Source organism: Phyllostomus discolor, chromosome 4 (genome assembly GCF_004126475.2).
Source record: "Phyllostomus discolor isolate MPI-MPIP mPhyDis1 chromosome 4, mPhyDis1.pri.v3, whole genome shotgun sequence".
Classification (NCBI taxonomy): domain Eukaryota; kingdom Metazoa; phylum Chordata; class Mammalia; order Chiroptera; family Phyllostomidae; genus Phyllostomus; species Phyllostomus discolor.
In genome coordinates this window covers 32,683,861-32,698,340 of record NC_040906.2, presented here as the reverse complement: position 1 = coordinate 32,698,340, position 14,480 = coordinate 32,683,861, and the positions used below count along the sequence as shown (strand labels likewise).

The window sequence follows — 14,480 nt, the reverse complement described above, 5'->3', positions numbered from 1 at the left end:
TGATTTTATTTTCATGTTTTATCAAATTGTAAAAAAATTACTGTGCTCATTTGTAGAAATTTTAGAATCTAGGTAAAAAAGATATTTAAGAAAATGAAAACTTCCTATGAGCAGAAACAAACAGTATTACCACTATTTCTACTAAATAACCATTTGTGTCCAAAACAGCCAGTGACAGTTTATTCGGGCATCAGCCATTAAAATAATTAACAAACCTATGAGGTTTTTTTTTTCTTAAACAGCTAAAGAGACTGAGTCCTTCAGGAGATTAAGTAATTATTATAGATAAAAGACCTGATGAGTATAAAAACCAGACTTCCAGCTCAAGGCGCTATAACACAGCTTCTGCATTAAGTATATCCGGGCCATTTTAAAGTCAATACTGCTGATCCTGGTTAAGAAAAGGGGGGTCAGCTTCCCCACCACTTTGAAACTGCCAACGAATGAGGTTAAGAGTCCTGAGCCACATTTCAAGTCCCTTCTTAAGTAAGCAAACAGCATCTGATCCTTAAAGATCTGACAACTAGTAATTGTACTTGTTACATAACTATAATTATTTAACTATAAATCATTCACAACAAAGTCTTACAACCAGCCATGTATATTACAAACCTTCTATTCCTATTATTTTAGGGAATTTCAGGAATTAGTAGTAGGTTGAGAGAAAAATAACCCAAATTTTCTCTTCACTCTGAATTTCCTGTTGTGTATTTTATATTTTCCATGTTTGAAGTTACAAATTTGCAATTTAATGATTTCTCACACCTCTTTCCCCATTTTATCTGAGATCATATTTTAATACTTTTATACTGTTTTAGAATAAAACTTTCTTAATAGACATTTATTATTTACTTTGTAACAGTATTTAAACAAATTAATATATTACTTACTCTGGATTTTTTACTAAAAGACTCTGGATAAAATCTGTGGCCAGCTGTGAAACTGATGAAAAAGATTCTTCTGAATAATCTACATTAACTTGGGAAATATTGAGGTATGTTTCTTGATTATCTTCTCCCACAAATGGGGATGTGTGCGTTACCAACATATAGGCTATTACACCAATATTCCTGAAAAACAAAAAATGGAGAAGTGGGGAAATTTAAATGTGTTAATCTTAAAACATTTATATAAAATAAAATTGATACTCAGCATACTCCTGTCCTCAACTTGTACAGTTAAACTACAGACTTAAATTGCTTTTAGAAGTTCCTATGTTACTAAAACTAAAATAATTGTGTTGCCTCAAAGTTTGCCTCACAGAAAAATAGGAGGGGAAGGGATGTACATGTGTTAATATAATTATACATATAATGTATTAAATATCTATCATTATGCCCTTCACAGACACACTTGTGTTACCAAGTACACACAGCCCCTCAAAAAGTAGCATTTTCCAAACAGCGTCCAATGACATGGTAATGATCTGGGAGACATACACAGACATACACTCTCTTTTGCAATTAAGAGTCAGCAAACTTTGCAAAGTACAAAGTTGGGTAGGTAGATATTTTTTTCACTGTAACACTTCTCAGAGCCTCAAATACATTAGTGACAAGTCCTGTGCTCAGGAGTCAGAAAAGGACGATACGTACAGTATGTTTCACCCACTTAGTTAGCCACAGGACCCTTCTTCCTTGGCAAACCCGTTATAGCTCCATGGAACACAAAGAGTAAGTCTAATCTTCTCACTCGGCCTGTGGGCTCAGACCCCCACAGTGGTCCCAACTAAAATCCCACTATCAATTCCAGTTCTAGTCCTTATGGTCTTCTCTCTGTGCTAGCCACAAAAACTCACAATACCGTAGTTTATAAGAGTGTATCTTTTATGATACACTCCCATAAAACTAAACTTCTGCACTGACCTGACCTCGTTTTTCTGCTTAGTAAATACCTCCCTAGTTCTTTCAGACCTAGATTGGGTGTTTTCCATCTGGTGCTTGTCTGATGCTTCTTCCAAGCTGATTAAATAGCATTTCATCTTTATGGTAGAACATTTAGCACAGTTGTGTGACTATTTTCTTCTTTTACTAGATCAAGTCTTCCTCCAGGAAAGGGATTTTCCTACTTATTTCTGTACCTTTGACTCAGAGCCAGTGTTACTTAAAAAAAATGAATAGGTAAATGTTTTCTTGTGGCATAATAATGACACGTGAGTAAAATCTTTTCAAGAGAGCCTTATTATTTACATTTGGAATCAAAGAACCTTCGCATATATAATACCCAACTTTTAATAAAGGCATTTAGGTAACCAGCAAAATCTTACCACATATCGGTTGCTGTGGTGATAGGATCATAATTCAGGATTTCTGGAGCTGAAAGAGAAAATACAATTCAAATTCAATACTGATAAATTTAAAAACATGAATATTACTTTACATTAAATTAAAACTGTATTTAATTTTCAAGAACTATTAATAGATGAGCAATAGAAATTTAACATCATATTAATTACCTTGTGATTGGACATTTAAACATATCTAATGTTAAGCAAATTATATAACCACATGATCCAAAAGCACCAATAATGTTCTTAGAGTAACTGGTAGCTATATAATTTTTTTACTCATTATGATTAATTTCAGAAAATTAAGAAGAAATCAAATGTTAGAAGCTAGAATCTTTTTACTTCTTTATTTTACTACTCTGTTAGGAATTAGTTTGGGTTATTTCATTAGACTAAGTTTTTCTTTTCAGGGTAAATAACATCATATGCATTTCATAATGACATTATTTGCAAATTATTTTTCCTAGAAGGGCTCCAGATTTTCAAGTAGATTTAATAACCTTCTTTAACTATTACAAACCTGATTTCCTAAGCAATGAATTTCCCACATCTCCTCCCCTGTGAAAATGTTTTTAAAAGTACAAAATAAATTCTCTGTACTTTCTAAACATTACCATAAATTTTAAATTAGTAGAACACAAACTTAGATTTATGATTGAATAATAATTTGTTTCACAGTATGGTTTTGTAACTTCTCCAAGAAAAATCATTTCCAAAGCCTAGCAGTTCTGTTAATAAAGACTGAGATATATATGTCGCTGTACCATCTACAACCTTTTCATATGCTCCTGTGAGCTGTGTTATTTATAACTCCCATCATTCATTCTGGGACACTATCACCTCTGTTAGCATTCAAATGTTAGTAATTTGCATTTTGGGTAAGTTAGCTGCCTAGCTTGAATAACACCTGTTCTGTTTAGTTACATGCCTTCATGGGGATAGCAATGTAAGCAAATCCAAAAAAGTATAAAAAGATTATTATATACATTTAAAAACTAAATTTACATGGTACTTCAATCAACTTAAAAATCTTTCAAGCTTCATAATCTAATTTGTTGGTTTAGTATATTACTAGATTATCTAATCACAATTTTTTTGTCCCTATTCTTCAAAATCCTTTTACAAACTAAGGCAAAATTTCATATTTTAAAGCAATAGCAACAACAACAACAAAAAACAACAAAGGTTCCTTCCAACAATTCCTGCCAACTGAAGATATTTGTACCATCAACAGCTTTAGAGTCGGGACCAGGACAGAAACAGAGGAGACGACTGTTCCAATAGCCAGGCTTCAAAGGCAATAATGGGCCCCTTGATTCTGGTTTCCTCTTTTTTCATTTTCTCATGCTCCCTAACTTCCCTTTTACCCTAAAATTTAATTTTTAACTTATATGCCCAATATCCTGTGAACTGTTGTGAATGTTTCAATAATCTTACATTTACTACAGTTCTTTCAAATGGGTCATAACCAAATTTCCATGCACTAAAATACGTGAACCAAACGTACCCTGGAATTACATGCTCTAAAATATATGTCTACAGAGGTATCATTTAGTTAATCAATTTCAAAATGGTGTAGAAAATAAGAGGAAACTCTTACCTAAGTATTCTGGTGTTCCCATGATTTCCCGAAGTTCACATGCATTTCCTATTTTTCGAGACATTCCAAAATCTACAATTTTTATGTCCCCAAGAGGGTATATGCTGCTCAATAATATATTCTGTGGCTAATAAAAAACAACAACAAAAAAGGATCAGTAATTTAGAGCAGTAAAAGACTACTAGTCTCAGATTGGAGGTAAAGTAAGTAAAGTGCAACTTACTGCTTATATATTCCATTTGGTCAGTCACCAAACATGTACTAAACTACTATTTAGAAGGAGCTATACTTTCAATGATAAATAAATATACCCAAAGATGATTCTTGGAGGAAAAAGATGGATGCACAAATAGATTGATTTTAATTGTGAGATATAGACTACTCAGTAGTAAAGACTACTTAATTCTTTCCATTAGATTCTGCCCATAAGAAAGTCCAAGAAGGCTTTGCCACAGAGATGATGCTTAAGCTGAATCTTAAAGGATAAGCAGGAGTATGCCAGTTAAAAGGTGCTCTGGGGAACAGCACAAAAGAAGACATACATTTCCAGAAACAGAAAATGGTTCAGGAGAGTATGATTGTTCTGGGCCTCACAGTTCCCCGGTTTGTAGCTTAAAGACAGTAAGTCTATGGAGCAGGCTAGAGTCTATGGAAAAGAGATTAGAGAGAAAAGAGAAGAGTCCAACAGTAAAAAAAAAAAATACAGACTGATTCAGACATTAATGTCCTTGAGTAGCTATGGAGGAAGGATAAAGAGAAAGGATAATAGTATGAGAGGCTGAAGTGGTATTAGGGCTTGGGAAAGGGGCCCAAATGATTCGGAGAAAAAAGAGGAGCCAAAAGACCAAAAGTCTCAAGAAAAAGATGGAAGAGTACAAGGGAGCAAAGGAATGAGGACTAGTAGGAAGTTATCTTCAGAGAAGGAGGTCAGAAGTGAGTATTTTTAGAGATAGTCAGTTTTATAAGATAGGAAGATTCAGAGTGTTAAGAGTGAGATGGAATGGAATGATGACTTTCAGGGAAGTCCAACCTGCAGCCCACAGGCTGCATGCAGCCCAGGATGGCTCTGAATGCAGCCCAATACCAAATTGCAAATTTACTTAAAATATTACGAGAGTTTTTTTGTGATTATGTGTTGCAATGTATTTAATGTGTGGCCCAAGACAACTCTTCTTTTCCCAGTGTGGTGCAGAGATGCCAAAAGGTTGGACACCCCTGGGCCTTAGACAATAGAGAAATGATGGTTTTTTAAGAGTGCAGTGATTAATGTGAACTGCTCACACATGCAGGCTCCTTCTCTCTGGAGAAAACTAAGTCCATGCAGCACATAGGTGCCATGTAGTAGAGCACACCCACTGCCATTTAGACCAGCGTGATCTGACTGCTGTTTCCAACCAACACCAACCTGCGATTGTGCAAACCAAGAGCAAAAAAGTAACAGAGGTATAATGTTAGCTAAAATCACGTTATGTTACCTTTAAATCAAGGTGTACAATGTTATTCTGATGTAGATAATAAACTCCTTCAAGTATTTGTTTAATGAGTCTGATAATGTCACTTTCAGAGACCATTTCAGCCAGCTCAGGTAAACACAAGTTGAAAATTTCTCCACCTGCAGCACTGAAATGAAATTTAAATAGAAACTTGAAAAATCATTGACCTAATTATGACACTTTTAAATATTGTATACTTGTTAAGTAAAAGACTCACAGCCATCTACACTTTAGTCTCTCTAATACACACATTTAATGAGTGCAGAGAGGATGTGGGAAAGATCTTTAAGGAATAAAGTAGATGACAAGAATATTTAAAACTCTGGATACTAATACTTGAACATTTAATAAGTAAAATTAAACTGTTTTATAATTCAATACTTGCCTTAACTATGCAATAAAAACAATAGCTAACACTATGAGCTCAGTTCTGCTCTTTGTCCTCATTTTATTCATTTATATATAAATATTATCTGTTTTGATCCTCATGACAACCACGTGACATAGGTAGTTACTATTTCCCATTTTACAGATGAAGAAACAAATACAAAGAGAATAAAGCAACTTGTACAAGGTCACATAGTAAAGGGACCAAAGTCTGAATCTGACTCTGTGTAAGATGGGTGAGAATCAACACTCTTAACCAATATCCTGTTTGGCAGCTTCACAAAGAATATGTAGGGCCAGAACCCAAATCTTTTTTTTTTTTTTTAAAGCACTGAAAAGCCAAAAAAATGCTGACAAAGGCGTGGTGAAAAACTCCTAGGTTGGGAATCAAATGATACAAATTTAAATCCTAAATCTGCTATTTACAGCAATATAACTTAGGGTCAGTCACTTATTTGTGCTTCCTCATCTGTAAAAGAGAGATATCACAATGCAAAAGATTTGTTTTTTGAGGTCTAAATCTAAGCAAATAAGCTAAAATGTCTCAGCCCCAGCTGGGTGGCTCACTTGATTGGAGTGTTGCCCCACATACCAAAAAGATGTAGGTTCAATCCCTGGTCAGGGCACATGACTACGTTTTGGGTTCAATCCCCAGTTGGAGGTGCATGTACGGGAGGCAACTGATCAATGTTTCTCTCACTTAGATGTTTCTCTTTCTCTTTTTGTGTCTGTCTGTCCCTCTTTCTTTCTTTCTCTCTAAAATCAATAAACATATCCTGGGGAGAGGATTAAAAAAAGATAAAATATCTCAGAACATCATATAAAAAATCTAAATGGTTAGTCATCAAATGGATAAGGTACGTTCGGGAATATCTCAAGTAAAGCTTATTCAATGTGATAAAAAAGGAACTCACACTAGAAAACACTATTATTTTTATTTCTTTGGCTCACTGCTGTATGAACAGCATCAAGAACAGTGTCTGGCATGTAGAAGGTGTTTAGTGTTTGTTTGCTGAATGAGTGAATAAATGAATGAATGGTGGAATAGGCAGCCATTCTTCAAAGCAGCTAAAACGAAATTCAGAAATCTCATTGACTGCCAAAAGGAAAGAACATGTCATTATGTGTTAGGAGCCATGAAAGAAAAAAAAATCAATGCTTGTCACAAACTTGAGTCTCACATTCAAAGTCACAGGACTGACCCTTCCCACTGCTGATGTGTTTAGCAGTTGAGTCATCCATACCAAGCATGCCAGCAGCTAGAGGCCTCAGGGATTTGCTGCTTTACATTTTGGTTATGATATTCCAAAGAAAACTGTAGGACAGATGGTAAGGAACATATGTGAAAGCATCAATCGTGTACACTTCAAACTTCAACTCCCCAAACCTCTGCACCTCTCAAAAAAATCATGAGAAATTAACTTTAATATTTGTCTTTATCATGGTAAAGATAATCTGAGTATGAAACATTTAGTTTGCTTTAAAATTTATAGTAGTGAACTCTACCTTGCATATTCCCACAAAAGTTAGATAATATTACTAATGCCATGGTAAGCAAATGTGCCTGTTTCTTCTACTGTAACATAATGACACATAATGAAAAATGGTAGATCCTACTCCATTGGGTTGCTATAAGAATTAAGTTAGATAAACCACATAGAGTACTGAATATGACAAATGTTAAGGATCAAAGCAGATCATTGCAGTGTCTGACACCTGGTGTTCAATAAACATTAGCTATTATTAGTAACAAATATTAATTCCTTATCTAGCCAATATCCAGCCTTTCTGAATTTGGTGCTTCTTACTAAACTCTGATCAGGAGGGCAATTTTAAACAGTCTTTGCTAAATTAAAATTCAGTTTTAGAAACACTGTATCTACATATAAAATGTACACAATATATTCTTAACTGAAAAAGAGAGTTACAATAGAGTATTCCCAATAGATCACAATTTGTTTCTAAAGGTAGATATGCATAGACTAAAAAATAAGAATAATTTTAAAATACATGAATATGCCAAAAAAGTAAACATAGTTTACATATGATTTCCATTTTTTATATCTTCTAAACTTAACACAATAAACAGGTTATTACTTTTATAACCATTTAAAGTATCCTAGTGATTTTTTGTTTGCTTATTTCAGTAAAAAGATCAAACAAATATTAGGATTGCTTGTCTCTTCCTTTTAGTTTGGCAAGCTGACCAGTGTCTGTTGTAGGACTACTATTTTCCCCATGAAAGTGTTATATAGGTGGGGCTATGGGAAACAGAAAATGAGCAAGAGTTAAGAGGAGGGGGAAAAACAGAAAACATAAAAAGCAGATTACAGAAGCTGGCAGAAATGAAATAAATACTTTGGCACGTAAAGAAGAGATATCAAGATACACTCAAATCTTAAATGGTTCAGTTAATCTGGCAAAATGCCTCCCATTTGTGCCCCAACTGGGGATCGAAACTGCAACCTAAGTATGTGCCCCGACTGGGGATCAAACCTGCAACTTTTTAGTGTACAAGATAATGCTCTAACCAACTAAGCCACCTGACCAGGGCAATAGATAACTTTTTAAAGGTCAGCTGAAGAATCCTGACAAATGTAAACACAAAAAATCATATTGGTAGTATCCTTGGCTTTCCAGTAATTCTAATTTATTTTGAAGGTGCTATAATACACCTTATTTAGGACACCAGTATTTTGAGAAAAGTACATAGTAGTCATTCTTAAATGTTAAGCTTGTCAGTTTAATATTTTGTAAAATAATTATTTTCATTTACAAGTTGAATCTAGGCAATCAACTTTCCTGATACAGAAACAATGATTTTTTAGTAAGTATATAAACAAACCTTCTCATTCATAAGATAACTGAATACTAAAATTAGGTTAATTCTACTTTTAAACTCAAAAAAGCAGTGATACAGATTAGCTACTAAAAAGAATTACAAAGAATTATATTTATTACGCATTTTTAAAACAAATACTTATCTCTTTAGTTTATTATAAAGATTTGTTTTATAAACAACTATCAAAAAAAAAACAACTATCAGAACTTAAAGCATACTAAACATAAATTTAGTCGATCTCTTCAACTGTTGCAGATTTTCAAACACATGTGTCAGACTGTCATGCAATACAGGCCCTGCTTTAGAGTCACACACCAACATACTGGTTAACGAACCAGTCAGCTTAACCATGTTCTTCCCCCAACCTGACGAACTTTTGAATATTTGGGTGTTTTCAACTTTTACTGATGTATGGGAAGAGATATATTTTATTTCTTATTGCTCTAATTTCTAACATGGAGCTCTGCACATCACACCTACTAAAAAGCATTGTGCTAGGCATAACTTCATGCAAGTTTACCCATCTTTCTCTTTGGTTTATTCCCTGGAAGTGTTTGTCAAGTATATAGACAAAATATGTAAATAATTTCAATTCTATTTGCCTATCAGATTGTTCTCCAAAAAATCCATTAAATTTCTGTTTCACTGGCAATGAAAGTATATTCCTATCACCACATTCACTAACATTTTGTTGTTATTTATTTTGTGCTATTTAATTAGTTTTAGTGTCTGTGGAGCTGTACATTTAGCCTTGTGAAAATATGTGAATATAAACTATGTTCCTCAAATATTTTATCACAGACTTGTTTAGAAGTTCTTGTCACACTTTTTCTTATTCTTGAAATTTCAAGTCATCTTATCCTACCAATTAAACAGGTACCATAAATTTACTTAAATTTATCAAAGTGTATACTTACTATTCCAATACCAAAATGATTTCACTAGTATTTTCATAGACTTCATGAAGATTAATCACATGGGGACAGGACTTTGCCAATTCAAGTACAGCAATCTCATGCATAATCTCTGCCCGACAGTCCTGTCCTCTTCTTCTCTTTTTTAGAAATTTTGCAGCATATTCTTGGCCAGTAGATTTTGATATACACTGTCTAACCACAGCAAATTTTCCTCTAGGGAAAAAAATAAGGACAATCAATTTTAACTTTCCCATGAAGAGCAATGTTAGCATAACACAAATACAGTGATACTTCAAATTTAAAGTTAGTCCTTTCAAAAAAATCATGCCATAAAATTTTTCTTTCTTCTCTTAACTGCTGCATGTACTTTTATAAAATGTATAGTACTATCACATAAAAATGAAAAGGGCAAATGTAACAACAGTATAGACAGTATTGTATTTGTTCTCCACTATTAAAACATTATCATTGCAGGGGGAGAACTCATTTTTATGACGACTCCATGCAATCTCTTCATTTAAATTATTGTGTTTAAGTATCACAACAATCCTACCTAGTAAGCGCTATTCTATTTTGCAGGCCCCAGATAGGATATGTATCTTGGTCTATTTCCAAAGACCATACCCTTAATAGCTTTAACTCTGTAATCAAAATAGCTTTCCTTCAAATATAAAAAATTAAGATGAATGCAAAAATGAGTACTTAACATTTAATTTTATTAGTGTAATCACTTTGCCTTTCAGCACCACTTTTAACCACTTTGAAGCTTTTTATAACAATTTGTCAGTTGTATTACCAATAAATTTCTTAATATTGCTCAGCAGTCTATGAAACCTGTACAGATACCAAAGGTATATATGTCGTATGGAGAGTACCCAAAGACACTTCACCATCAACTAAGAAAATTAATGGTTATTAACAGCCATAACGTAACAGGTATGTACATAATGGTATGTACATACTCACCCATCACAGTCACGTGCATCATTTTAGGAATAGATGTATATTTTGCTCTCTCCAATAGAAGTGCTCAGTATCTCAGCCAAAATTTAAAGACACAAGCAAATATATATATTCTTAGCCTGTAATTGCCCAAAATCTAGTTTCCCAACGATGTAAAGCTATTTTTGGTAATGCTATTTTAAGATACTAATAACAGCTATTAACTGCCTACCCTGAAAAATGTACACTTGCCCTTAAATAGAAAGATTTGTATACAATTCCAGAAGGCTTTCAGATTTCAAAGCCCATTCATAAACCTTCTAAGCCTGAGTTCAGGGAATTCAAAATTAAGAACCTCTATCCTAAGGCTCAACTTACTCTCTGGATGCTAACAAATCAAGTATAGATATGGGGTCTTCAGAGAGTAACTTCTGTTCCACCACTTTAGAATATACTTCTAACATAACATATCAGGTACTTCACAAGAAAAACTTTTTAATACATTTGATATTTAAATTTGGGGTGTAGGACAAAATTTATTGCTTGATTGTATTTTACTTGCTATTCTCAAAGACTAGGATGACAAAGATTCCTACTCTTTATTTCCCAAGTTTCTTCAAATCAGTGCCAATGAAATATACTGAAAATCAAGCTGAAAAATTACAGCTGCTAATGCCAAAAAAAGTGACCAAGCTATAATTTGACTCTTCTACATTTGTCAAAATATACCTCAATTTAATAAATCTGCATGTACAAACCTATTTGAAAGAACTTTTATTATTTGAGGATGTTTAACTATACAATATTTTCTTACTGTATGCAAAAGGAATACAAATTTATGCATTTCGATTAGCATGCAAAAAGTTAATCATCCCCCTAACTTTATATTCAAAGCACTCATGTTTTATAAATTTTATAATGAATAAACTGAGTCAGACTAAGACAAAATGACTCATGAAAGGTCATATATGGAACCGGAGTGCCAAGAATTAAACTGTGGAACATGAATTCCTAGCTTTCTGTTCTAAAACACTACAAAACAATTCCTTCCTTTAAGATAGTTTTTTAAAGAAGTGTAACTACTTCTGCCAATTCTTTCTTAGATTTAGAAGCAAAAATTTGCCTAGAACAGGAAGGAAATTTTAAATTTTATGAAGAAGTCCACTTTGTAAAACTTAGGAAACTGAAACTAGTAAGCCAAGAAAACTATCCGCCTGGTTTATAGCACGAATTCTGACTGACAATTTAGTTCAGCTGTAATTTTAAAAACTATAAACCAGGGTTTTCTCAGAAACAAAATTAAATAATAACACTTTGTATCTAATTATTTCAGGTACTCTAAATATGCTTTCTTAAACAAGTTTAGTGCTCACCAATCCAGGGCAAAGGTGACCAAATGATTTTGAATAATTATTTATTTGTCAATGTTCACCACTACGTGAAAGACCATGAAGGCAGATACCCTGTGTGTCCTATTATTATAATAATTATAAAATCTATACTTTGCTAACACATAATAAAAACTAAAATATCTGTTGAATGAATGCAAGAGTTAAGAACCTACTATAATACTTATATTGTGCTAATTTGAATCCTGTACTTAAAGCATTTATATTTTTAAAGCTTATTTGAGATTCCAATAACATTATATATATTCATTTATATACTATTAAATAAGGTACTATTTATCAAATGACTTAGAAAAAAATTAAGTATTTGATTTCTACTCTAAAATGCTAATTGTGGTTTAGAAGTATCAAAAATAAACTTCAATACATAATGCTTCTATATCAAATTTTAACAGAAACATTTAAAAAAATTTAAACCCTTAACAAATACATATAATTAATTCATACCCTAAAAAGGCAAGCCTCACTAGATTTCCCAGCAGTGAAAGGTCTAGTAGTTACCCTTCTGCATTCTAGAATAGACAATAAAATGTGAAAGGAGGGGGGAGGTAAGCCACAAAGGAAGCTGACGTTTATTTCTGCACTAGCCTCACCCTTCTGACCACAGAAGGCCTATGAAATCTTGCCTCAGTTAGGGGAAGGGTAAAAAAAAACTTACCCAACATGTTAGAAAAAAAACAGGAACAATATACAGTTTTGAGAACAGTCAAAAATGAACTGTTAGGTCTTACATGTTACTTTAGTTTGCTACAGGGAAATGAATTCTGAAACACTAACATCTTAATATTAATAAAAAGCAATTGATTTAGAAAAATAAATTAATAAAAAGCAATTGATTTAGAAAAATCAATGTTAGTTCACCACATGCCAGACTTATGTTTATATATTTCAAAACATACAAGCCTCAGGAGAAACAAGGTTATGATCCTAATTTCTATTTCACAAAGGTACAGAATATTAAAATAGGTAATGGCATTAAAAGAACTTAAAGCAAGTTCTTGGCAGATGAAAGGTCATGATTTCTAATTTATCAAGGTTTTCTAATTAGATATATCAGTATTTACCAGGTGATTCAGTAGCCCATATCAATTAAAAGAAAAATTATAGGTCTCTTTCATAAAGATATTAGCAGATGGGCTATCAGAAATCTGAATTTGTTTTAATCAGATCCAACAAGTTTTTGCTCTAAAATGTTAAAAAGTACATCAGATTCCAGTTTATGATTTTTGTGATGGCCTCTCATTTGTAAAACAATTTAGAATTATTAATATTGTCTTCTGCAAAGTTTAACTTCTCAAAAAAAACCTTTAAAGAAAAAAATATTTTATACTTTATAGCTCCCATAATACCCCACATTTTACAAAGTTAATTTAATAAATGTATGTACATTTACTCATCAAAACTGCGACTTAGAAAAACAGAAAAGAACACCCTTCATTGTGTGTACTGTTCAAGGCATATTCAGTTACCTGCTCAAAGCAGTTTCCAAACATTCTGCTACAGAATGAAAATTGCAGACATCTAGTCAGCCCTCTCATCTTAAAGGAAAGGAAATCATATAACTAAGTAGATCACACAACTTTAGACAATTTTAGGTTCAGAGTAAATATAGGTCAGCTGATTTCAGCTTAATCTGCTTTGACAGTATACTAAAGGATGCCATTTGACACATATTTGACATGGCTGATAAAAAATCAAAAAGAAAGAAAACTCCTAATGGAGTCTCATGCTACCTCAAATAAAGTTTTGTTCTACTGTAGATGGTAAGATATTGACAATACTCTGTCCATGCTGAGTCTCATTTTAAGACTAACAGTGAAAAACACAGAGTGGTGCAGAAGAGGGTTACTGCATCAAGGAAGGCTACCTGGAAGTCAGGCCATAAGATGGGCATTTAAGGAAACTGGCAATATTTAGCCATATTCAAATCTCTAAAGGATTTTCACATGGACATTATATGCAGCTACAAAAAGAGAACTATGTCTATTGGGTGGGTGTTAACAAGAGTAGAAAACAGAACTTGCTGTGGCTAATAGGTACCCACAAAATGGAACAGACACATTCTGAAGTAGTGAGTTCCCCATCACTGAAGTATTCAAGTTGAGGCCGAATAAACAGCTTGTTAGGAAAATTATAGAAGACTGCTGCTGCACTACATAAAAAACTGTGTCATAAGACCACTGACCACCTTCCATCCTCCGCAAAGTCCTTCCATCGCAAAGATTCTATGACTATTCCATGAGATATAGGTAACTAAAAGAAACCTTATGCTTTCCTATTATAATGCAAAGAGAATTATAGATTTAGAACTAAACAATTTTTAAAAACCATTCTGAAAGGTTTTTAAAACTATATCTTTTAATAAACCTAAAACTGTATCTTTTAAAGGATCCAAACATTTTGCACAATGATTAAATAAATATGCCAGAAATTACGAAATGCGCTTTCACATTTAGTTCTTAGTCTGACGAGGTGGATATCATCCTTATTTTACTAAATAAAGACTGCATCCAAAATCTGCCAAGAACATAATTGCTTTTCATAATTTAATTTTTGCTTTGACATTGAGATTTTCAAAGATAAAAATCAATTATACTATTTTA

General features: G+C 33.0%; 1 protein-coding gene across 2 annotated transcripts in view; it reads right to left on the bottom strand.

Moving 5' to 3' along the window:
* Positions 1–14,480, bottom strand: part of STK17B (serine/threonine kinase 17b) — a 30,306-nt gene that overhangs the window by 4,251 nt on the left and 11,575 nt on the right. For both annotated transcript variants that reach the window (XM_028509146.2, XM_036023149.1), the window contains exons 3-7: positions 9,527–9,739; positions 5,363–5,507; positions 3,888–4,014; positions 2,267–2,315; positions 891–1,070 (exon numbers count right to left, since the gene is read on the bottom strand). In XM_028509146.2, coding sequence (XP_028364947.1) covers positions 891–1,070; positions 2,267–2,315; positions 3,888–4,014; positions 5,363–5,507; positions 9,527–9,739 — 714 coding nt within the window. The remainder of the gene's footprint in view (positions 1–890; positions 1,071–2,266; positions 2,316–3,887; positions 4,015–5,362; positions 5,508–9,526; positions 9,740–14,480) is intronic.